The sequence below is a fragment of the Sarcophilus harrisii genome, chromosome 2, assembly GCF_902635505.1.
Source record: "Sarcophilus harrisii chromosome 2, mSarHar1.11, whole genome shotgun sequence".
Lineage (NCBI taxonomy): Eukaryota > Metazoa > Chordata > Mammalia > Dasyuromorphia > Dasyuridae > Sarcophilus > Sarcophilus harrisii.
In genome coordinates this window covers 340,975,217-341,001,912 of record NC_045427.1, presented here as the reverse complement: position 1 = coordinate 341,001,912, position 26,696 = coordinate 340,975,217, and the positions used below count along the sequence as shown (strand labels likewise).

At 37.5% G+C, this 26,696-nt stretch overlaps 1 protein-coding gene across 1 annotated transcript in view; it reads left to right on the top strand.

Moving 5' to 3' along the window:
* Nucleotides 1-26,696, top strand: part of PYGL (glycogen phosphorylase L) — a 114,097-nt gene that overhangs the window by 73,584 nt on the left and 13,817 nt on the right. The window contains exons 8-19 of the mRNA XM_031952989.1: nucleotides 529-654; nucleotides 1,302-1,394; nucleotides 2,426-2,572; nucleotides 3,723-3,886; nucleotides 4,104-4,218; nucleotides 5,147-5,248; nucleotides 5,367-5,514; nucleotides 5,675-5,733; nucleotides 5,825-5,966; nucleotides 15,644-15,851; nucleotides 17,774-17,908; nucleotides 18,351-18,417. Of these exons, the coding sequence (XP_031808849.1) occupies nucleotides 529-654; nucleotides 1,302-1,394; nucleotides 2,426-2,572; nucleotides 3,723-3,886; nucleotides 4,104-4,218; nucleotides 5,147-5,248; nucleotides 5,367-5,514; nucleotides 5,675-5,733; nucleotides 5,825-5,966; nucleotides 15,644-15,851; nucleotides 17,774-17,908; nucleotides 18,351-18,417 (1,506 nt within the window). The remainder of the gene's footprint in view (nucleotides 1-528; nucleotides 655-1,301; nucleotides 1,395-2,425; nucleotides 2,573-3,722; nucleotides 3,887-4,103; nucleotides 4,219-5,146; nucleotides 5,249-5,366; nucleotides 5,515-5,674; nucleotides 5,734-5,824; nucleotides 5,967-15,643; nucleotides 15,852-17,773; nucleotides 17,909-18,350; nucleotides 18,418-26,696) is intronic.

The window sequence follows — 26,696 nt, the reverse complement described above, 5'->3', positions numbered from 1 at the left end:
CCAAATTATTTTATATAACTATTTTGTGTACATTTGTACTTGTTAACTTTTCATTTATGCTCTCTATATCAGTGCTTATACATTATCTCTTCCACTAGAATGAAAGTTTATGACAAAGAGGGACCATTGCATTCTTTGTGCTTGTATCTCTAGTGCCTAATTAATACTAGTTGATTAATCATCCTCCCTAAAGCTTTATTCATCATTCCTCCTTATTGTACATATCCCCAAGTGTATACAAACACAAAAACGTATTATAGTCTCCTACCTCAAATTGCTTTTTTATTTACTTATGATATAAATGTTATTTTCCTTTGCTCCCATTCCAATAAAATGCAACTGCCTTGGAAGCAAGTGTTCTTCTATTTTTGTCTTTGTATCTTTAGCTCCTAACAGCTTCTCTTACACAGAATGTGTGTCCAAATTAAATTAAAGATATCCATGAAAAAGTTCCCAAGTACACCTTGAAAGAGTCTTCCAATGTCTTTTACTCTGTGGAACGTTCCTGAACATGGTATTTGATTGTAGTTTTTTGAAGGAAAGGAGCTGAGATTAAAGCAGGAATACTTTGTTGTGGCTGCCACTTTACAAGATGTCATCCGACGCTTCAAAGCCTCCAGATTTGGTACAGTATTTGATGCTTTTCCAGATCAGGTAAGGATCCTATAATTGTTGTCTCTAACAATGAAATAGTCAGAGGTTTATGGACAGCTTTCTTTTTGCATAAAGAAAGCTTCAGTGCAGACAAACCAAAAATGGATTATTTAAAACATCATGACAATAATTCAGAGTCTCTCACCTTCTTTTATGATATAGACTTTATTGATAGTCCAAGAAGGATTATGGACTCTTCTCATAATGATTTTTAAAATAAATAATATAAAACACATTGATTATAGGGAAAATTATGTTGAAATATAATTATAAGATATTTTTTAAACAAATTTATGGACTGCAGCTTAAAAATCCCTACCCTAACCCTTTTCAAGAAAACTTTTGATAAAAGATTTAAGAGATGGGTAACCAATATATTTTTAAGTTATACCCTAAATGAAATAAGACATGCTGGATTATTTGGTTTCCAATGTACAGGAAAAGATCTGTTTGGGATGGGATGTACTTGTTTAGGTGTGAAAAGAACCTGAGAAAATAATTTATCCCTCTTCAAGAAAATTCCTTTCCTGTTCCTAAACCCAAACAAAAATAGTTCTGCAAGTATTTTTAAATAAATATTTGGATTCATGCTTCAGTCAAGTAAAATACATGCTCCTTAGTCCCTAATTTAATGTGGGATTTTACAGGTTGCCATTCAGCTGAATGATACACATCCTGCCCTTGCTATCCCTGAGTTGATGAGAATTTTGGTGGACATTGAAAAACTGCCCTGGTCTAAGGTTGGTAAAATATTTGGATTCATTTTATATTGTTTTATTTTGCTAAAGACTATAGAATATTTTTGATTAAGAGATATTGCCAAAAGCACCATGAGAGGGAGATAATGAGAATATTCCACATTTACATATTTTAAATTGCTTATTAATTTGTCTATGCATCACTATTACTTCCTAACAAATATCCCTTTCATCTCACTAGTATTTTCCTTGTAAATAAATTGGTAGTTAAAGCAAAAAAAAAATACATTTAAAACATGTGATAATATATGTCTCATACCATTCCAATACTCTTCTCTCCTGAGAGAATTCATCTTCTCCATTATTCATCTTTTCCACCCCAAATTTTCAAATACATATTTTGGGGTCAATAGCTTCCAATTTAAAAAATGATTGATGTCTTCCTAGGTGGTACAACTTGAACTTTTTTTCTCACATTGTGTTTTTCTGAAAATGTTAGCCAAAAAAATGAAATTATTAGGGCACTCAAAATGCATAAATACCAAATTTTTTCACATTTCTTTCAATGGCTAAAAGAATATCAAATGTTCTCAATTAAAAGTACAACAGATGATTAATTATGTTTAATTCTAAGGATCCTCATGGATTTGGAAGTTAATGTTACTAAAAGATTAACAAAATAAAAGGGGCATTACTAAAATATTTCTCTGTAAAGTTTTTTTCTTTTAAAAACGTGAGAAATGCAAATAGGGTTGTAGAGTAGATCAACAGAATTTTTCCTTACATCAGACAGACTTAAAAATAACTCCTTGCCAAAAAAAGTCCTATTTCCTGGAATTTAGCTATTCCATACAGTTCAAGAAAAACTATTATTGAAATTAAATGTGTTTAGTTCAAACAAGAATATTACCTATATTAGCTATATTTAAGTTATTATCTATATTAACTATATTTAAGTATATCTAAGCATACCAGAGACAAGAAGAGATTTGGCTACCTATAATTGTGATCTGTGCAAATTAACGTAGCCATTTTTGATAAGATGGGAAACTTAACCACACAATCTATCTCAGGCCTGGACAATCACAACAAAGACATTTGCATATACCAACCATACTGTCCTCCCAGAAGCATTGGAGCGCTGGCCGGTGGAACTTGTGGAGAAGCTTCTCCCAAGACATTTACAAATCATCTATGAGATCAATCAGAAACACTTAGATGTAAGTCTTTTTCAAGCCTTACTATTGCCTTTGCATGTGAGTAAGCTTTTTTTTTTCTCAATAGTATTTTATTTTTCCTAATACATGTAAAAATTTCACATATTTTATAAGATAGTGTGTTCCAAATTTTTCTCTCTCCTTCCCCCCTTCTCAAGACAGCAAGCAATCTAAGTTAAATATGTACAGTCCTTGTATTTGCATATTTATTTGTGTGAGAAAAATCAGATCAAAAGGGAAAAAACTACAAGAAAGAAAAAACAAACAAATTTTTTACCCATTCCACATTCAGTCTCCATGCTTCTCTCTTGTGAAGACCGTGTATTTTTAAATCAGCAGGAGTCAGGAATTCAGGTTAGGGGAAAATCGTCTATCTTTATTCTCAGTGAAGAAGGATCGGAGGTGGAAGAGAATCGGCGATAGCAATGTGTGCAGCTGAGTCAAGAAGCTAGCTAGATCAGCAGCCACACAACCAGCAGCTAGGAGAAATGGAACCCAGGCCCAATCTCTCCCAGCTTCTCTTCCTGTCTCTCTCTCTCTGCCTCCACCCACCAAAATCGTCATTTCCTATACAACACATCAGGACTTGCACGGAGAGTGGGCAGGGACCATTCTTTATCCAATCATGTATATTAATAGAGTATAGCCCAATTACTATTTAGCTTCACATACTTGGGACCTCAGTGCATCAACTCAAACTTCAGCCCATTTCACTCTCTCTGGATTCAGATGGCATTTTCCATTCCAAGTATTACTGGAATTTTCTTGAATCATCACATTATTGAGAAGAGCCTAGTCCATCATAGATTATCACATATATTTACACAATATTCTCCTGGTTCTGCTCACATCAGTGAGTAAATTATCTTAACTTTCAAAAGGTGGTTCTGACATATAAAATGTGATAACAAATGTAATTTAATAATTTGGGGCGTTTTGTTGAAAATGCATAAATTTCTACAACTGACCAGGAATCTGGTTTATTTGTCTTTTTAAAAGATAGTTATTTTTTAAAAGAACCCTCACAGTATTCCTTTTATATTTATACTATTCTAAGTAGGTTTCATCAAACATGATACTTGGAAGATAATTCTTGATGCTTAACAGCTACTTTACTCAAAAATAACTTACAATTCTTTCTTTCTGTGATTAGAGAATTGCAGCATTATTCCCTAAAGACGAAAACCGACTCAGAAGGATGTCTTTAATAGAAGAGGAAGGGGAAAAAAGGATAAATATGGCCCATCTTTGTATCGTGGGCTCTCATGCTGTGAATGGTGTGGCTAAGATTCATTCTGACATCGTGAAGACTAAAGTGTAAGCCTGGATTACTCTGGCCCCTGAGCTAACAGAAATAGATTAACTAAACTCAAATCCTGCTACAGTTAGAGGGTTGTAGGAAAAAAAATGGTTAAAGATGATACCCTTCTACACATTTCTATTGAGGAATTTCTCTTAGTCAATTTGAATCCACTTTTAGCAAAAAAACAAACAAACTATTACTATATTACTACTATTACTTTCTGACACTTAGATTCAAGGACTTCAGTGAGATAGAACAAGACAAATTTCAGAATAAAACCAATGGAATAACTCCAAGGCGCTGGCTCTTGCTCTGTAACCCAGGACTTGCAGAATTAATAGCAGAGGTAACTATGGGAGGTATTGAGTACATTGTGTAAGTCAAATTAACATGTAATATATTCATGAATAAGCTCATCTCTTCAAAATAGTGATGCATATATAGAGAGACTAACTAAGATGAGAACATATCAATATGGGTCATGTTCTCTGGTTAGACTTATAAAATTGTAATACCGGAAGGTACCTTAAAAATAATCTAGTCCCAAATACTTGATTTATAGTTAGACTTATAAAATTGTAATACTGAAAGGTACCTTTGAAATAATCTAGTCCCAAATACTTGATTTATATATATAATGAGAAGCTAAAGAGATTAATTCACTTATTTAAAGTAACACAACTAAGCATTATCAAAACAATTTTGTCAAAAAAGCATTTGTCTGAACGTAAAAAAAAATGCTGATTTCTTCTTCTGACATCTTATATAGATGCATTCCAATTGCTGTATGTATTATTCTCTCAGATTTCAGAATTGTAAAATCACTAAAGTACAGGAGACGAAGTTTCTTTATTGTGAAAGATTTCAATAAAAAAGCAAAAATATGAGAAGAAATCAAAATCCACATAGATAATGCTAGTTTCCTAAGAAAGCATACTAATTCAGCAAAGTAGCTTAAAATAAACTCCAAGGCTTCATGATTCCCAATCATATTCCTTTCACATTCTTTGCACAATAACCAGGGCTACAATAGTTCAAATATAAGGTAGATGGGCAAATATTCATTTATAAATAAAATTGATGGCCTTTTAAGTGTTAAAAAAACTATCCCTTTATTCAATATTTCCCTGTATACTTAGAATCTTTTCCATGTGAAATGTGATATCATATCTGGGTACTAATTAAGTACAATTCAAAAAACATTTAGGAAGCACCTGCTATATATAAAAGGCACTGGAAATACATTAACATATCTTTTTTCTTTAAATTTGAAGAAAATTGGGGAAGACTATGTGAAAGATTTAAGCCAGTTAACCAAGCTGCACAGCTTTGTTTCTGATGATATTTTTCTTTGTGAAATTTCCAACGTAAAACAGGTAAGACTTTGCAGCACGGCAATGTTCACCTGGACATTTGTCTCATTATTTTATGTCTATTAAAATACTAAATCAGATATGTTCAGGACAAATAGTTCTTATGTTCCTATTTCAAAAGGAAAACAAAGTGAAGTTTTCTCAGTTCCTGGAGAAGGAATATAAAGTAAAGATCAATCCATCTTCTATGTTTGATGTGCAAGTTAAAAGGATTCATGAGTACAAGCGGCAACTCATGAACTGCCTTCATGTCATTACAATGTATAACCGTAAGTTTGTCCTTTCATTTGCAGTAGAGTTTTTCTATACTCTTGGGGAGATGGAGGAAGCAACATCACCAGTGTAAATCTTTTGTACTCTCTTGTCTGATATGAAGCATCCACAACTTTTCACCAACCTTTCCCTCTCCCTACTCCCAATATTTTTTAGGCATTAAAAAAGACACTAAGAAGCCATTTGTGCCCAGAACAGTTATAATTGGAGGCAAAGTAAGTTTATCCACTTGGATAGATTTTGAAGTTCAAGATTTTTCTTGTCATTTAGTATTTAGTAAATGTTTAAGTTGTTTGTCTTCACAAGGCTGCTCCAGGATACCATATGGCTAAAATGATCATCAAGCTCATCACATCTGTGGCTGATGTGGTAAACAACGACCCTGTTGTTGGAAGCAAGTTAAAAGTCATCTTCTTAGAGAACTATAGAGTGTCTCTGGCTGAAAAAGGTAATATGACAACAATGGCTAACATTTATGTAGCAATGCAACTTTCACAATATGCTACTTTTTTCATTTGATCATAACTTTATGAAGCGAGCTATCATTATCCTCATTTTACAGACAGAACTGAGGCTTGTAGAAGTTAAAGTGATCTTCCCAAACATACACAGCTATTCGGTGTGTAGAGTAGAGTTTAAACCAAAGTATTTCTAAAACCAAATCCTTAAATCACAAAATATTCATTGAGCACTGGATTTCTACTGAGCAAAATGATTGACAATTTATGGGTTACATGTGTTTTTCCTCCAAATTTATTATATTTAAGTAAACAGAATAAGAAAAAAGAAAAACAGAAAAGGAATACAAAACAACATAGAACAAAACAAAAGAGAACATTGTCATGTGCTCAGCAGAACATCAGGGAGGATTCAAAATATATAACAACAAATACCAGTTCAAGAAAGTATGTGTGTGTGTATATATATATATATATAATAAATTATACTCATGAGTGTCCATCTTTACTTCCTTGTAGATTTTTTTTGGTTCTCTGCTACACATGTTTTTTACTTTATTGTTTTTTCCCCTTTCATGCCCCTCCTAAGCAGGCTATAGTTAAGAACACACACATCTTTCTTATCCCTGTTGACCTTTTGCTTTAATTCTGCTCCTAACTTGCCTTGCTATTACTTAACCTCTCCCCACCCATGGATCCCTCCTTTATCTTCTTCTTTCATTCTTTGCTTCCCTGTCCACCCATCCCTCCCCCCTTACAGATTTTGTAGGATGCTATATCCTTCATTGTATAATTGCAGTGTTGCCTATTTAGCCCATTCCCAATGTGAGTACGTTCTCAGAACTATAAGGCCTTCTCTCCTCTCTAATGCCTCCATGTCTATTCCTGCTCTGCACCTCATTTGTATGACATAATTATTATTTTTACCTTCCTCAGTCTTTCCTCTGACCTGTCATATTGTTGATGTCAGTCTTAAACATATGCTATAAATTTCCCATGTAAAGAAAATATAAATAATAAACCATTTATCCATGATGAGTTCCTTGAACTTGATCTTTGATATTGGCTCATATATGTTACATTTTCTAGTAAGTTCAGGTTTGGTTGATAGAAAGTTGTGAAGACCGTGTATTTTTAAATCAGCAGGAGTCAGGAATTCAGGTTAAGAGAAAATCGTCTATCTTTATTCTCAGTGAAGAAGGATCAGAGATGGAAGAGAATTGTCGATAGCAATGTGTGCAGCTGAGTCAAGAAGCTAGCTAGATCAGCAGCCACACGACCAGCAGCTAGGAGAAATGGAACCCAGGCCCAATTTCTCCCAGCTTCTCTTCCTGCCTCTCTCTCTCTGCCTCCACCCACCAAAATCGTCATTTCCTATACAACACATCAGGACTTGCACGGAGAGTGGGCAGGAACCATTCTTTATCCAATCATGTATATTAATAAAGTATAGCCCAATTACTATTTAGCCTCATGTACTTGGGACCTTAGTGCATCAACTCAAACCTCAGCCCATTACATCTCCCGCTTTCTTTTATTTTAGAACACAGGTGGTCATGCCATCCCTGACTCCTCAGGGAGGTCAGAGCCCCCAAGGGGAGGTGATCACAGCCTCCCTAACTTCTCAGGGAAGGAGGTGAAAACACTGAAAAGGAGGTGATCACAGCCTCCCTGACTTCTCAGGAAAGGCGGTGAAAGCACTAAAAAGGAGATGATCACGCCCTCCCTGAAATCTCAGGAAGGGAGATGAAAAGCACCAAAAGGAAGTGGGGGTTGCTAGCGGGTTTCTGGGCTGAAGGGTCTTATTATGCACAAACCCATCAGCATGGGAGGTATTACACAAGCACATAGCAATAACGCAGAGGCTATTAGGGATGACTCTCCCCACAGTCAGTGCAGGCTCGATGTGGTGTAACAAACATGAATTGTACATGCAAGTAGCGGAATAGCAAACAATATAAATCAACATGGTGTTGGAAAAGATCACCAGAAGTCCTAGAAGGAGGGTATGTAGACAACAGTCACACATACACCTTCTTCAGCAGCCAAGAGATAGTCCAAAACCAATCTATTGTCCATTGCTTCACATGTCAGGGAATCCAATGATCCCCCTGAGTTTTTGAAGTCCTGCAAAAGTCTTTTTATGTGTTAGGAATCAATGATTCCAGCAGATTTTGAAGTCCTTTAACAGTCTTATCATTTCTCAGAGAATCCAAGATTCCTGAGAGTTTTGTCCTATGTCCTAGAGAATCCAATGATTCCTGAGGGTTTTCAAGTCCTAGCCTCAGAGAATACAATGATTCCTGAGGTTTTGGTCCTCCAATCTTATGTCTCAGAGAATCCAAATTCCTGAGGGTTTTGAATCCAACAATCTTTGATGTCCAAGTCAAACGCCATAACTGCCATGATTTTCAATGGTTAGCACAATCAGCAAAGAACCATCCGATATTTCTTGGGTCATCTCCTTTTGTTTCAAGGGTCTGTTGTCTCTCTGCGATGCAAATGGAATATCTGTTGGCACCCATTTGATTCCTTTTCCACCTGTAGAATACAAGCAACCTCTCCCAAAGCAGTTAGCCTATCTGGTCCTTTCCATTCACCACTTTCTGGGTCTTCCACCTGGGATTATCTAAAGATAGTGGAGCTGCTCGCACTGGATACGCCCTTCTGGTGGGTTATAAAACCTGTCTGGGGCCAGTATCTTTGCCCAAAAAAGAAGTTAATAGTATAAAAGCTAGATTTAGAAGTTCTCTAGGGTTTGTGGCTCCCCTTTTTTTGATTTTGAGGAGCGTCTTAATATCGTTTCTCCTCTCTCTGCTGCCTGTCCTTGAGGATTAAAAGGTTCCCGTGATTGTAAAATCTTATACTGTGACAAAAGGGGAAACAAAGTATAAGAGGACCATTGTCTGTTTTTTTGCTTGTAACAATAATGGCAAATGCTTGTGTGAGGAATTAGTAGCACTTGGGGTTTTTTGCTGCTGGTATTGCAAAAGTGAATCCGAAAATGTGTCCCTAAATGGATGAAAGACAGACGAAAAATTTATAATGGGTCCATCCATTTGCAGTTTCTTGGGTCTCAAACCACAAGGGTTCTTCCCAAGGCAGTGTGGGGCGTGGAAAGGAAGGAAACCTAGGCACTATCCCTAGCTTCCCTCTTGTTATTCCAAATTTAAACGTAAAGTTGAGCAGCCTGATAATATTTAGAATGAGACCTGGGCTTCTTAGAATAAAGGGGTTTGACCAACATTGAAGGCTACCTGCCTTTGTTGCCATAAAAGGGACCTGAAGTCCACTATGAGAATGGACATGTAATATATAGATTTACCTGGATGCTTTCTCACTTGCTCTTAAGTTTTTAAAGAGCTGATATATATTAGAGGCTGCAAATTTTATTTGGGCTGTGGCAATTTTTATACCACCCTACTAATAGGATGAATCAGATTTATATTTATGTCTCCTGGATAATAAGTAAGAGCTAGAATTATCGCGTACAACCATTCTGCTAGGGACTGAAAAGGAGTTCTGACTACTCTTTTATAGTTAGATCATGAGGTACAAGCATGAATATTATGTTTGGATGCATCTGTGAAGATATTGGTCCTTTAAGAGGAACTTTAGAAACTTTTTCTTCAAGAATCCATTGCAATTATGTAATAGTTAGTTTCTTTAATGGGAACCCATGTAAAATTTGGAGCCATGACTAATAAAATTTGCCATTGGGATGGTCTCCAAACACACATTAATTTGTGTATTGATATAAAAAGGTGTATATCTTGTCAGGTTTTCCCAGATAATTGTATGCTTTAGTGGCCTTTAATAAAATTTACCACAAACTAGGTAGGGTATAAGGCTTTTTCTGGTTTGTGCTGGGAGGTTCCCCCCTTCCCTTCTCCTTGATGAAGGACTGCTAGGTGCCTTTGTGTGGCAAAAACGTATCTCCAAGGGTTTTGAGTGACTCTTTCAACCCATTGGATAAAGCCAGTTAACTTCTCTCAAAACCTTTTGAGCTTTTTTAACTGGCATGGTGAATTTAAAGCACTGTCTCCCAAAATGTCATATAACGTTGTAACGATAGGAGTCAAACCTAACACTGGTATCGGATATCTCCTATCAATTTCGAAAATATTCAATGTGTTTAGCTTTTCTGTTCTTAAGGACAGTTTTTGAATTTGCATTTTAGAACCATTCCTAAATATTGAAAAGGACATGTCTTTGAATTTTTCTGGTGCTATGTGTAATTTATAATTCCTTAGTGTTTCTATGGTCTTTTGTAACATGCTTCTAACATTTGTTCCTGGTACATCCCAATATGTCATCCATGTAATGAATAGCATAACTTTTAAATGCTTTTCTTTGGAGCAAACCAACAACATACATTTGACAAAGTAGGGCTGTTTCATTCCCTGGGCAAAACTGTCCATTCATATCTTTTAAAAGGCTCACTGTTAAACTGGGCCTGAAAAAAACTTTTCATATCCTCCTTATCCAAAGGGAAGAATAAAACAATTAATATCTAACCCAAAGAGGCCATTCTTAGGCAATTGAGTAGGAGATAAGTCCAGGCTGAAGAGTTCCCATAGTTTCCATCTGTTCATTCACCTTTCTTAAACCTTAAATCCTCCATTTTCCAGATTTTTTCTACAACAAACATGGGAAATTCAAGGACTTAGAGAAGGTTTGTGTCCTTTCAATCCCTGTACTATATCTAATAAGGCCTGAATTTTATCGTTATTAAGGGCCTCTCTATCCACACTGGGTATCAGTTTTCCATTGGATGGGAAAGGTGAAAAGTGTTGGAGGCCTTCAACGCACCCCTGCTTAAAACCAAAGTACTCATTTTAACCCTAATTGCTGTAAACGTCTCTTCCCCAAGATTGATGGGGGATTTTTTCAACTATAAAAGGAAAAACTCCTGTTTTGCCTTAAAGTCCATCTCATAGGGGCAGCACTAACTTAGCTCTATTGATCCTCCCGCCGAATGTGGTGTGTTTAATTTTTGGCCAGTGACGGGCCAAATTGGCCCTTAATGACTGTCTGATCTGCACTAGGTCTACCAGTCCTTCAATGGAAGGCCATTTATAGATCATGAGCATAGGTCGGTCAGTTGTTAGCTGCTGTCCAATAATTGGATTTTGTGATCTGAAATCAGAATCTGGTGACTATCAAAGCTGCTTATTAGGACTGTTGAGTAAACCTGATGCTACTATTTCTCCTGGGTGATAAGTCCACATTGTCTGCCTTATTGGTACTGGGATATTATCTAACATTCCCCATTTCCCACATCAGGTGTTGATGGACACTGTTTTGTACATACCTCAGGAGGTAAAATGGCCCTACTGTGCCTGGAGGTAAGGGATCCATAGGAACAGATTTCACCTCTCCAGGGGTATCTCAGTTGTCTCGCTGCATACAACTCTATTCTCCTAATTGTAATCCCTTTCTCCCATGGTTGTTTCCTGGCTGATTGATTGTGTAACCTTTCTCCCCATCATATGGCTTCCTTGATTGGTCATATTGGGGTTTGGCCGTTGGACCTCTGGGGCACCTTGGCTGCCATCATGCCCCAAGGTTTTTGCCTGGGGCCCTGGGGCTGGGCCCCCATCCCTTTTCCTAAACCTGTCTACATTCTGAGGCCCAATGGAAGCCTCTGTTGCATTTTTGGACATGGGTTGGGTCTTGTTCTCCCCCCTGCTTTTCACTCTGCCTGATACCCCACTGAGCTTTGATTCTTTTACCACACTGAAAGCATTGACGTTCTTCAGAAGTCCCTTGCCAGAAGGGACCCTGTCTACCATGTTGGGATCTTGGGAAGTCTGCATCTAGTCTGGCTATAAAGGATTTGTCCCCCTGTGGCTATGTCTTATAGTCCTCTAAAGGACATCCTTGCACAATCCTAGTATAATCCTTCTGACCCTCATTGATTTTCTTTGTAAATTGCCTTATTAAAACATCTGTTGATGAATTTTCCCCATTAGTTCTTGTGATAGCAGTCTGAAAACGTCCCAAAAGTCAGCAAAGGGTTCATCTGGCCCTTGTGTTATTTTTTGTGAAGGTCACCTTTGTCATTTTATTTGAATCAAAGTCCACGCTTTGAAGGGTTTGTAATTGTGCTACTGAATTTGTGCTGTGATGTTCATGGGACCATAATGTTAGTAGGTCATAGGTATAGCAGATGAAAGCATTTATATTTTGTTGGGTTGTATCCTAAGACTCCTATGTTCAAAAGCCACATGTTTTGTCCAGGTTCTAGGATTCCCTTGCTATAGATTTGTCATTGAGTCAAGATTTCAAAAGCCAAATTTGTAATAGCATCTTAAATGCTGATGTAGCCCATAAAAGTGGTTTTTTTAGGTCTTTGTATTTTATGTTGGTATTTCAACTTTTGACGGAGGCATTAAATAAAACTACAGGAAAGATATGTGGCTGGAGCTCCCTGACATCCACGCCCTTTTCTTTGGCCTTCAAGCCTCTTGTAATTCTCTAACTGGTTACTGGGGATGCTGGGGGGAGGTGCTGGTACTGTCCTGCCCCCCCCCTCCCCTCCATCCTGGAGGGTGGAGTTGATGGAGGAGATTCAATCCTTGCCCTGAGGTGGGGCTGAAGCGTCTTGAGGTGGAAAGTCACCACACCCTTGCTCACAAGTCTCCAGCCCTGTGGGGATATGGTCATTAATCTCTTCATTGCCTTCCTCCTTAATATCAGGCCTCCCACTTTGGCTACTCTGAGCGGGAGCAATGGGTTTTTTCTTTCTTCTAGGGATAGGGTTTCTTAATGCTAACTGAATTATATTGTATAAATAAAATACCTAGATGGAAATTGAATAAGGACCATTTTCATTGTAATATGCAGACAACTGTTGTCCAACCAGGGACCAGATCTCTGGAGAGATCTGCTCCTGCTCTACAAACCAAGGGGAGATGCGGTTTAATGTACCCAGAAGTCTAGCTACCTGTTCCCAAGTTATAAGTAGCCCTTGTCCTTCTATCAGCTTAAGCATGCTTTCTATAGCACCACTCATGGGTGGGGTTGAAGGGGTTGAAGGGATTGAAGGGGTTGGGGACGGGGATGGAGAGTCTTTAACTAGCATTTGTCCCATTTTAGCCAAAAAAAAAAAAAAGCATTACTGGTTTAGTTTTTAAGAAAATAAGTTCCCTGTTTGTCTATTAACAATACTCACCCAAGTTCCTGGTCACTGGAGACTTCTTCAGTCCTTGGTTCCCACCGTTGGGCACCAAATGTGAAGACCATGTATTTTTAAATCAGCAGTAGTCAGGAATTCAGGTTAGGGGAAAATCGTCAGTCTTTTTTTTTTAATGAAGAAGGATCGGAGGTGGAAGAGAATCGACGATAGCAATGTGTGCAGCTGAGTCAAGAAGCTAGCTAGATCAGCAGCCACACAACCAGCAGCTAGGAGAAATGGAACCCAGGCCCAATCTCTCCCAGCTTCTCTTCCTGTCTCTCTCTCTCTGCCTCCACCCACCAAAATCGTCATTTCCTATACAACACATCAGGACTTGCACGGAAAGTGGGCAGGGACCATTCTTTATCCAATCATGTATATTAATAGAGTATAGCCCAATTACTATTTAGCCTCATGTACTTGGGACCTCAGTGCATCAACTCAAACCTCAGCCCATTACAGAAAGTCCTAAAAATCTGCAAGACCATTGAATGTCTATTTTTTCTCATTAAATATTATAGATAATTTTGCTGGATATGATATTTTTGACCACATGCCCAGTTCTTTTGTGGATAAGTATGATTCCGGGATCTGTAGTCTTTTATTGTGGCTGCTGATAAATCCTGTACAATTCTAATTGTAGCTCCAGCACACCTGAACTTTTTTCTTACAAAATTTTCTCTTTGAACTAGGGGTTTTTGAAATTTGGCAGTAATGTTCTTATATGTTTTCCACAAAGGATCTTGTTGAAGTGGTAATCGGTGGATTTTTTTCTATTTCTACTTTCCTCTCATCTTCTATCACTGAAGGGCAATTTTCTTGTATGATTTCCTGTATTATTGTGTCAAGTTCCCTTATTATTGTACCAAGTTCCCTTTTTTGGTCACAATTTTCAGACAGTCCAATTATTCTTATATTTTCTCTTCTTGATCTGTTCTCCAAATCTGTCATTTTTCCTGTCTTTCTCCTCTGACAAGGAACTTCATACCAAGAACTCTACTCTCCAACAAGTGCCTCTGATCCACTGTCAGTACACATGATGGGCTAGTTCCATCTTGCCCAGGGCTACTTCTGCAGCACAGCTGGGCTTGGTGTTTCTAATCAGCCAAGGTTCCCTCAGTCTTCCTGAACTCAGACCCAGACTCCACAAGCAGTTTAGGAGATGAAAGTCTCTTTTGTACCTGCTGAGGCACCAATCATACCCAGCTAGCCCCAGGGTTCCCCACCTGGAATTTCTGCAGAGTTAGCTTGTAGATGTTTGCACTTTACACAGGTTAATTAATCCAGCTCCTGGATTCAAATCCAGGTTACATGCTAAAAGAGAAAGTAAGTGTTGTTAAGACATTTGTAATCTAGTAAGAAATGTTAGACAATGTAAGTTGTATGATATCATACCTGGGCAGAACTCAAAGTTTATATATCTATCTGTCTGATAATGAGATTGATGTTGCTGTGTCAGATATTAATTATCATGCTGTACTTCAAAGTGCATTTCATTGTCATAGAAAATTAGGGTGCTAATAGTAAATACTAAGTATCCTGTTCTATTGGGTGGTGGTCTTTTTTATAAGAGGAAATTTGTTGAGTTCTTAGCTCTTAATCTTGGATCATACTGGCTATAAAACTTTCTTCTTGTCCTTGTGAGGAAAAACCTAGGAGAAGCTATTGTCATTTGTTCATATTGAAATAGGAAAATAGAGTAGGTTGTCAAGGAATAAGATTTCGGATATGAATTGGATTGGCACTCTCCAGGAGGAGGAGTTACATGTGGAGATAGATATGTCAGTAAAAAAAAAAATAGAATAGCAATACAAGAAAATAACAACACAAGACAACAATACATCTAGGATTTTTTTAAAAAACTAAAAGTAACAGCAATTTCAGAGGGTGACTATTTATAATCAGAGAAAATCAAAATCATTAACTTGAATGCAATTTATTTATTTTTATTTATTATAATAACTTTTTATTGAAAGAACCCATGCCAGGGTAATTTTTTACAACATTATCCCTTGCACTCACTTCTGTACCGATTTTTCCCCTCTCTCTCTCCACCACCTCTCCTAGATGGCAATCAGTCATATATATATTAAATATGTCACAGTATATCCTAGATACAATATATGTGTGCAGAACCCAACAGTTCTCTTGTTGCACAGGGAGACTTGGATTCAGAAGGTAAAAATAACCCGGGAAGAAAAACAAAAATGCAAACAGTGTACATTCATTTCCCAGTGATCTTTCTTTGAGTGTAGTTGCTTCTGTCCATCATTGATTAATTGAAACTGAGTTAGGTCTCTTTGTCAAAGAAATCCACTTCCATCAGAATACATCTTCATACAGTATTGTTGTTGAAGTATATAATGATCTCCTGGTTCTGCTCATTTCACTTAGCATCAGTTCATTTAAGTCTCACCAATCCTCTCTGTATTCATCCTGCTGGTCATTTCTTACAGAACAATAATATTGAATGCAATTTATTGATAGTTATTCCAGCCACAGACTTGTCAGAACAGATTTCAACTGCTGGTACTGAAGCTTCAGGGACAGGCAATATGAAATTCATGCTAAATGGTGCTCTCACTATTGGCACTATGGATGGAGCAAATGTGGAAATGGCCGAGGAAGCTGGAGAAGAGAACCTGTTCATCTTTGGCATGAGAGTAGATGATGTTGCTGCTCTGGACAGCAAAGGGTAAGGTTCTTTTTTGGAAAGATTTTGCATTTTGGAAATTCATAAATACAACAGTCTTGAAAGTCCAAAATTTCACACCAGAACTTTCACATGGTCCCTCTTAGAGAGGCTGTTTAGTTTGGGGCAACACATAAAAATAAAACATGATACAGGGTTGAGTTGTTATTTCATAATATCCAACTTGGAGCTGAGCTTCAGCTTCAGAGTATCATACCTATTGAAATAGATGATCACGACTTCCCTTTTCACTTTGAGATGGTTCTGATATATGGTCCTGGCATATAGTAGGTATTTAATAGAGCTAGTTTACTGACTAATTAGTTGTGACTGCCCTTACATTCTTGCTTCTTTACAACTTCCACTCATTGTGGCAGAAGCCTTTGGGACCAAGCAAAACAAAACTCATCCTTTTTTCATTTTGGCAATCCTTTGAAATATCAGAAGCTAAAAAAACATCTCCAGACTAGTTTCTTTTCCTAGTTTCTTTAACAGAATGATTTTAGTATGGCATATTCTCTCACCATCATGGCAACCTCTTTGGATGTTCTCCATCTTGCCTCCATTTTTCCTAAAAATACTTTCAGGACTGAGTACAGTACTCCAAAATGTAATCTGGTGATGAGACAGAAGAAAATTATTATCTCTCTCATTTTAGGTAGTTAGCATTTTCTGATGCAACCTAGAATGTCAACTTTTATTTGAAGCTGCCATATTACACTATTAATTTAGATTGGGCTGACAATCCACTGTCATTGTGTTTTTATCAGAGAAATCATTTGCTAACCACTCATCCCCCAACTTTACTTGTGAACTTCACATCTTTATCTATTTATAGATATTATAGATATTTATATCTCATCTTCTCCTCTGTCAATCTGGTCAGCTGAGATTAATTTGAATCTAGACTCTATTATCCAACATTTTAACTATCCTCAAAAATCCATAGCTAATTAAACAGATTCCTTGATATGAAAACTAAATAGCATAGGGGTAAAGCAATCCCTAGTAGACTTCACTAGAGATCTTTACTCCTTCCCTTCTATTTTTTCATTAATGATAACTCTGTCTATAGTCATCCAACTAGTTCAAAATTCTCTTGACATACTATCATATATTCCCTTTCTCAAATTTAAAACAGAGATTAGTAAGGGATCTTGGCCCTCAAAAAAGAAATGAAAGATTTCACCTTTTTTTCTTTTAGTAGATAAATGGAGAACTCTAGGTAATTAATAAAATTAAATAACTGGATTGATTGGATTTGATTAATTTTTTTTTACAAGGGAGGACTCATAAGTGGGTAGTAGTGCAGAGCATTATACACAAATGATTCTTATGTGAAAATATTTTTAAAGAAAGTGGTGGTGGAACAAATTTAAATTTGAAAAACAATATGAAATATTTTCCCCCTCAACTACAGGGGACAATAATGATAAATGTTGGAGGAGATGTGGAAAAACTGGGACACTAATACACTGTTAGTGGAGTTGTGAACTGACACAACCATTCTGGAGAGCAATATGGAACTATGCCCAATGGCCTATCAAACTGTGCATATCCTTTGATCCAGCAATGTCTCTACTAGGCCTATATCCCAAAGAGATTATAAAAAAGGGAAAAGGACTCACACATGCAAAAATGTTTGTAGCAGCCCTTTTTGTAGTGGCAAGGAACTAGACACTGAATGGATGCCTATGAATTGAAGAATGGCTAAATAAGTTATGGTATATGGATGTTTTGGAACATTATTGTTCTGAAATGATCAGAAGGATCATTTCAGAAAGGCCAGGAGAAACTTACATGAACTACTGTAAGTAAAGTGAGTAGAACCATATTATGTATAATTCTATATATATGTATGTGTGTCATCTATCTATCTATCTATCTATCTATATAAACACTTCCCTCATTAATCCTATTCTTAGGTATGATGCTAAGGAATATTATGAGAAGCTTCCAGAACTGAAGCTGGCCATTGATCAAATTAATAATGGATTCTTCTCTCCAAAGCAGCCAGACCTTTTCAAAGATATCATTAACATGCTATTCTATCATGACAGGTCAGTATCCAGAATGGGATATGTAAGGCATGACTTTGGGAATCAAGGTTTTTTTTTACTGGGGGAAAAGGGGAGTGGTTAAGCTATATTAAGTGAGCATGAACTCAAGATCAGAAAGAATGAGATCCAGGCAAGAAAAAATGGTTTTTTTATCAAATGAACATGGTAAAACTGACAAAGCTAGCATTCTAATTTTCTCATGTAATGGTATGTCCTACTGTCGAATTATCAACATTATGGCATTTCTTAATTATAGAAAAGACTGTAGAAAATTATATGGGCTAGCTTACATTCTTGGTAACTGCTTTGAATTTTGTCAACATTCAACCAAATGGATCATATCTAGATCACAGACCACAATGTAATTTAAATAAAAAGTTGTAAAAGTTACAGGATGTGATAATAACTCTTTTGTTTTCATTTTTATCCCTCAATAAAATAGATTTAAAGTCTTTGCAGATTATGAATCCTATGTCAAGTGTCAAGAAAAAGTCAGTCAACTATACATGGTAAGACCATTTCTAACATGTCTCACTTATCAAATTTAAAGAGAAGTTATTTTTTGGAGAGTTGAAAGAAATTTTTCTATTTTCTTTTTTTTTTCCATTTTTCCCACTATAGAAATGTTTCTCATATACTCAGGTCCTTGCTATTAGATTAAAATGGAGGATGCATGCAGTTTCCCTACTCATTCAGGCAAAAAGAAATTCTCAATTTGCTTCTAATTGATAGGAAATAGGATTTTGACTAGCATTTAGTGGCATAGTATATAGAATATGTAAAAAAAAAATTTAAGCCTGCTTTCTTAATTATGAAAATAGCTTTTCTATAATGTGGGGAACTATTTGAGGGATATTTATATGTAAAAAGAAGAGTTTTGCACTTTTCCAATAGATATTATTGAGTAATCTCAGTCAATCAAATTATCAATCTTCCACAAATGACATCCTCTGCCAGGGCTAAAGGATTTAGTTGAGTATATGGAAAATTTTATAAAGACTTAGGTGTCCAATAGCAGAGATCTTTTTCATTAGCATAAGAAAATAATTAGTGGATAAATGGCTAAAAGTGCATGACATATGTTGCAACTCATACATGATATCTTTATTTTTAGTCTTATTTTGGAATTCTGGTCAGAGTTATAAATGTAGATCTCCTATATCATAAGAAATCTTACTGCCCATTAAACATAAGTAGCAGCATTCTCGATGTGGTATAAGCACAACCAAAAAGAGTATTTATAAAAACAAAGAAACTGAAACAAGACAGTTTAAAAAATATTTTTCATTTAAATCTCAAAAAAATAAAAAAGCTTTGTATATATTGTCATGCTTTTTCTGGGATATAGGAGATAAAATATGTTCCCAATTTATAATATTTGTTGTAGGATTATTTAATGTTTATGCTGCTGTGTACACTATTACTTTATTTTATATCAGGTTATATCAAGTTCCCAGAAATACACTAAGCTGTTCTCACTGTAAATTCAAGATTATTGGTTTTGATATATTAGTAAACAGAAAATGGCAGTTATCATCAAATCAGAAGTAACTCATAATGCTTCACTGCCACTTGACATTTTTCTACCTCATTTAGCCAGATATAGAAAAATATATACATATACATATATATATATATACAAATATGCTGTAACATATGTATATGTGTGTGTGTGTGTGTATGTGTCCAGAAAATCAAAGTAAAGAATATGAAATTTAGGTGTGTCTTGGATTGCCAATTTCCAGGATGGGAATTAATTCTAATCTTAGTTTAGTTTCAATTAGTTTCAATTTAGAATACTTTGTTGGAGGAAAGCTTAAAAATATATATAAGCAGATAATTATTGAGAACATAAAGAAAAAGGAAAAGATAAGTGCTAAATCAATATAATAACACAATGGATTTTCTCAGAATTATGCCACATACTAAAAAACAAAGAAAAATAAATGTGCTATTTGGCACACTGAGTATTGAATGGAACCCTCGCTAATAAATCCAACTCTTGGATTAAAACATGTTAATATGTTAGCTGTATTTTTTTTTGTTTATTTTGTCTACCTCTATTAAAAACCCCTATAATCTTTTTTTAAGATTATAGAATCTTGATGCTTATAAACTCTATTACTATGTTTGCTGTTGTGTCTGCCTGCTTCAAATTTCTCCTCACTTTGATCTATCCTCAATTTAGCTACCAAAATGATTTTCCTAAAGCACAGGTCCTATCATTTTAACATCCTACTAAGTAGAACTCTATCCTATTTAGGATAAAATACAAAATGCTCAGTTTGGCATTCAGAGGTTTTCATAACCTACTCCCTATCTTTCTAGGCTTTTTACGCTTTACTCCCTAATATATATCCCTTAATCCAGTAACACTGGTTTCCTGGCTATTCTACAAACAAGACACTTCATCTCTCAACTCTGGGTATTTTCTATAATCATCTGCCAGGCTTCACCTTCTGACCTCCTTGATTTCCTTTAAGTCATAACTAAAAATCCTGCTTTGGGAGCTTCTCTCTTAATTGCAGTACTGTAAAGTGCAGGCTAGCTCCTTGAAGAACTTCAGGGTCAGCCAAAGTCAGAATAAATTAAAGTACTTGGTCTTTATGGGGAGAAGTGAAAGAGGCAGGTAAGCAGCCACAAAGCTTGCCAAAGATGTATCCTAGATTCTGGAATTCAGAGTCACCAGCCTCTCTCTTCCTTGTCCTGCTGCCAAGTCACTCTCCTTTCTCTCCCTCTGCCCATCAATCCTTGCCTACAATTATCTTATTCCCAAATATTCAGCAAGCACCAAAGGTAAGGAGAGCCATGATCGAAATATATGCTAATAAAGCCATTGTCTCACATTGAATAGGTAATTAACCTTAAGTGCTCTGCATTCTCAGATTCAAGTACACCTTTGCAGAGTTTTAGTCCTCTACATCTCCTGCTTTCTTTTGTTTTAGAACACAGGTGGCCTCACCCTCCCTGACTCTCAGAGAGGTGAGAACTCCCCAAAAAGGAGGTGATCACACCTCTCCTGACTTCTCAAGAAGGGAGGTGAAAACTGTTATGGGTCACAGCCCCAACTCCCAAGTGAAACAGGCCTTAAGTGACCAGTACTGTCTGTCCACCTGAAATGGCAAAAACTGAGGGGCTAGAACCATGGATGGGACTCCCTTCCTCCCAACATCCAACAAGCTCCTTATAAAGCTACCCTCAGATTACCTGAACCATGCCCTATGCAATGTCCAAGGCTAGTGTAGGGTTGGCAGGCCCTCTTACAGAAAACACTAAAAAGGAGATGATCACGTCCTCCCTGACTTCTTAGGAAGGGAGATGAAAAACACCAAAGGGAAATGGGGAGTCAGGCCAAATATTGGTAGTGGGTCTATGGGCTGAAGGGTCTTACTAAAAATAGGTACACACAAAATCATCAGCATGAGGGGTATTACACAAGCACATAGCAATATAGCACAGGATAGTAGTAATAACTCTCCCCACAACTGGCACAGGCACAATATGGTGTAACAAACATAAATTGTACATGTAAGTAGTGATATAACAAACAATATGAATCAATGTGGTATTGTAAAAGATTTCAGAAGTCCTAGAAGGAGGATATGTAAATAACAATCATACATACGCCTACTTCCGCAACCAAAAAATAGTCCAAAACTAATCTATTGTCCATTCCTTTACCTGTCAGGAAATCCAATGATCCCTGCAAGTTTTTGAAGTCTCATCATGTCACAAGAAATCTAATGATTCCTACATATTTTGAAATCCTGCAACAATCTCATCATGTCTCAGGGAATCCAATGATTCCTGAGGGTTTTCAAGTCTTACAACAATCTTATCATGTCTCAGGGAATCCAATGATTCCTAAGGGTTTTTAAGTCCTGCATCAGTCTGATTAACAATTTTTGATGTCCATGAGTTAATTGCCATAACTGCCATGCTCTTTCAGAGGTGGGCACAATCAGCAATGGAACCACCCGATGTTTCCTTGGGTCTTCTCCTTCGTTTCAAGGGTCTGCTCTGTCTCTCTCCAATGGACAAGAAGAATATGGCTTGTTGGCAGCCATCTGATTCCTTCTCCATCTGTAGAGATACAAGCAAACCCTCTCCCCCAAGCAGTTAACTTATCTGGTCCCTTCCACTCACCACTTTCTAGATCTCTCCACATCACCTGGTGATTATCTAAAGATAGTAGAGCTGCTTGCACTGGACACTGCCCTTCCTGGTTGGTTAAACTGTCTGCCAGGGCCAGTGCATCTTTGTCAAAAATCAAGAAGTTAATTGTATAAAGAGCTAGGAGTGTGGAAAGGAAGGCAAGCTCTACAGGCTTTTACTATACTCGTAGCTTCCTCTGTTGTTATCACAAATTGCAAACATAAAACTCGAGCAGCCTGGTGATATTTAGAATGAGATTCTTGGGCTGCCAGAAATAAAGGAGTATTGGTCAACATGGTTGTATCAGTAAACCTGATGCTACTACTACTCCTGGTTGAGAAGTCACACATTGTCTACCTATATTAGTGACTGGGATATTAGCTACACATTCCCCAGTTTCCCACATCAGTGTATAGATGAATACTGTGTTGTAAGTTTCACCTCTTAGGAGGTAAAATGGTCAAGCCTACTGTGGCTGGAGGCAAGGGATCCATAGGCTGGAGAGGAACAGATTTCACCTCTCCAGGGGATATCTCAGTAGTCCCAGCTGCATACAACTCTATTCTCCCCAATTGTAATTCCGTTCTCCCATCAGGTTGTTTCCTGGCTGATTGATTATGTAATCCCTTTTTCCCATCAGATTGCTTCTTGGCTGATTGGTCATGTCTGAGTACTGAACTTCTAAAGACTCTCTGGGTATAACATCGGCTGCCATCATGCCCCAAGTGTTTTGGTGGGGGGCCTGGGGCTGGGCCCCTCATCCTGTTACTCTATTCTCATATCAGCTGTATTCTGCTCTTCCTCTTTGGCTTTAAATAGTGCCTTTTGCAATTGAGTCTTAGGAGGAGGTGATTGCTGGGGGGAAGATGCTAGTGATATCATGACTCTTCCCACTCATCCTCCTCCCTCCATCCAGGAAGTTAAAGTTGATGGGCGAGGGTTAAGAGACTGCTCTGTGTAGGCAGAGTTGAAGCTGAGCTGAGAAAGTGAGAATCACCAAGTCCTTCAAGTTCACTTAACTCCTTGTGCCCTTTGGTGATATTTCCATTACCCTCTCCTATTTCTTCCTTTTTCTCCACAAACTTCTTTGTTTGACTGTTCTGGTTAGGGGTTTTCTTTTTTCTAAAACTTGTGGGATTCATCAAGTGTAAAGGGCTGAAACTCTGAATAGGTGCACTTGAATCAAACAACCAAGCACTTAAGGCTAATTACCAATAGATTTGACAATGACTCTATTAGCATATGTTTGGAATTGCTCTTCTCACAGTTAATGCTGGCTCAGTGTTTGGGGTTAAGAGAATCGTAAGTAAGGATTAGAGGGTGTGGTGAGAGAGGCCAGAGAACTTCACTTTGCCACAGGATGAGGAGAAGGGAAGTTTGTGATGGTGCCCAAGGACCCTAATTTCACTGAGGAAGTCCCCAGTGACCAGGAAATAGGGTGAGTATTTTAACAGGCAATCAGGGAACTTACTTTGTTAAGTACTATAGTAGTAACTTTCCTTTTCTAGCTGAAATGGAACAGATATTAGAAAAAGATTCTCCCCTATCCCCAACCCCACCCCAAAGGAGATCTACAGGAAGCATACTCAGACTGATAAAGAGACAGGGTTTGATTGTAACTTGGCAGCAGATTGAGGGACATATGGATACATTAGAATGCACATTCCCTTAGTTCTTCAAGGAAGAAGAAACAGAGGTAGATAATTGGAAACTAGTAGATCAACTATGTGAATATACAGCAATAATGGTTCTGATTCAATTTCCAATGAAACATTCTATATGTACAACTTAATACAATTGGCCTTAGAGAATCCCGAAAGTTATAGAAAAAAAAAATTTAAAGAACAGCCAGATGAGGAAGTGTGAGGAAAAAGAGGAAGACAAAGGACAGACTAATGGCAATATCACCAGAGAGCATGAGGAATTAAGTGAACCTGAAAGGCATGGTGATTCTTGCTCTCACAAGGCAGCTTCAATCCAGGCCAAACTGGAACTGTTCTTGACACTCCTCCATCAACTTCACCTTCTGGGATGGAAAGAGGAGGAGTAGTGGGGGGGGGGCGCAGTGATATCACCAGCACCTCCCCCCCCCAGCAACCACCCCTTCCTATGACTACATTGCAAAAGGCACTGTTTAAAGCCAAAGAGGAAGGGTAGAATAAAGATGATTTGAGAATAGAAATGTATCCTGTGATTGAACAGCTTAACTCTTTAGGTCAAGAAAGCATAAGATACACTCCTTTTGATCTAGAAAACATCAAAGACCTGAAAAAGGCTTGCACTCTTTATGGGGCTACATCAGTTTATGTTAAGATGTTATTACAGAATTTGGCTTATGGAATTTTAAACCCTAGTGATTGGAAATCTATAGCAAGGATATGCTTAGAACCTGGACAAAACTTGTTGTGGCTTTCTGAATATAGTGACCTCTGTAGGATACAAGCCCAACAAAATAGTCAAAATGGAGTTAATACTCCAATCACCTATGACCAACTAAGAGGTGTAGGTTCTTATGCAGACACTTCAGTACAGATTAATTACCCCATAACAGCATATGAGCAAATTGCTTCTGCTGATATCAAAGCATGGAGTTTTATCCCAGGTAAACAGGACAAAGAAGAGGCCTTCACGAAAATAGCACAAGGAGGTATATGAATGTTATGGAATATTTTTGTTCTGTAAGAAACGACCAGCAGGATTGGCAAGACTTACATGAACTGATGCTGAGTGAAATGAGCAGAACCAGGAGATCATTATATACCTCAACAATGATACCATATGAGGATATATTCTGATGGAAGTGGATTTCTTCAACAAAGAGAAGATCTAACTCAGTTTCAATTGATCAAGGATGGACAGAAGCAGCTACACCCAAAGAAAGAACACTAGGAAATGAATGTAAACTTTTGTTTTTCTTCCTGGGTTATTTATACCTTCTAAATCCAATTCTCCCTGAGTAACAAGAGAACTGTGCAGTTCTGTATACATATATTGTATCTAAGATCTACTGTAACCTATTTAACATGTATAGGACTGCTTGCCATCTGGGGGAGGGGGTGGAGGGAAGGAGTGGGAAAATAGGAACAGAAGTGAGTGCAAGGGAAAATATTGTAAAAAATTACCCTGGCATGGGTTCTGTCAATAAAAAGTTATTAAAATTTAAAAAAAAGAAAAGAAAATAGTACAAGGGCCAAATGAACCCTTTGCTGATTTTGTGGGACATTTGCAGACAGCTGTCATACAAACTATTGGTGAAAAGGCAGCAACAGAAATTATGATAAGGCAACTTGCTAAAGAAACTGCTAATGAGGTTTGCAGAAGAATTATACTAGGATTACACAAGGATGCTCCTTTAGAGGAGATCAAAGACACTGTGCGATAGTAAGCACACATCCCTTTTATAGTCAGGTTATGATGCAGACTTCCCAAGATCCAAATATGGAAAGACAGGATCCCTTTTGGCAAAGGACTTCCAGAGAGACTCGTCAATGCTTTCAATGTGGTAAAGTAGGGCATCTGAAAGCTCAATGTTGGCATAGAGACAGAGTGAGAAAACAGGGTAGGAGAACAAGACCCAAACCCCATGTCCAAAATGCAACAGAGGCTTCCATTGGGCATCAGAATGTAGAATGATTCAGAGAAACGGGATGAGGGGCCCAGCCTCAGGTCCCAAAACAAAAAATACTTGGAGCATGATGGCAGCCGATGCTATACCCAGAGAGCCTTTAGAAGTTCAATACTCAGACACAATCAGTCAGCCAGGAAGTAACCTGATGGGAGAAAGGGATTACAATTGGGGAGAATAAAGTTGTATGCATCTGGGAATACTGAGATAGTCCCTAGAGAGGTGAAATCAGTTCCTCTCCAGCCTATGGATCCCTTGCCTCCAGCCACAGTAGGCTTGACCATTTCACCTCCTGAGAGTACTTACAACACAGTGTTCATCCATACACTGATGTGGGAAACTGGGGAATTTATAGCTAATATCCCAGTCACTACTACAGGTAGACAATGTGTGACTTATCAACCAGGAGAAGTAGTAGCATCAGGTTTACTGATACAGATTCCTAATAGGCAATCTGGTGATAGTTGCCCACATTGTGACTCCAAGCAACAGAATCCAAGAATATTCTGGTCAGCAGCTGTAAGTTCCAGGCTAGCTCCTTGGAGGCCTATCTCACTTCTCATCTCCCTGCTCCAAAGTGACTCTGGCTTATCTCCCGCCACCCCCAATCCCTCCTATGATTCTCCTAACCTCAAGCACTGAGCTAGCATTAACTGTGAGAAAAGAAATTCCAAACATGCTAATAGAGTCATTCTCCAATAGGCCTTCAATGCTGGCTGTCTGATTCAAGTGCATCTATTCAGAGTTTCAGTCCTTTACAAGCACATGTAACAGCTGAACAACCTATGCTCACTATCTATATAAATGGCATGCCATTAGAAGGATTGGTAGACACAGGTGCAGATCATATAGACATTAGAGGTGCCAACTGGCCCAGTCATTGGCCAAAGATTAAGGCAGACTCCTATATGTCTGGCATAGGACGATCAATAGCAGCTAAAGTTAGTGCTACTCCTTTGAGATGGACATTTGAAGGTGAAACAGGAGTTTTTATTCCTTTTATAGTTG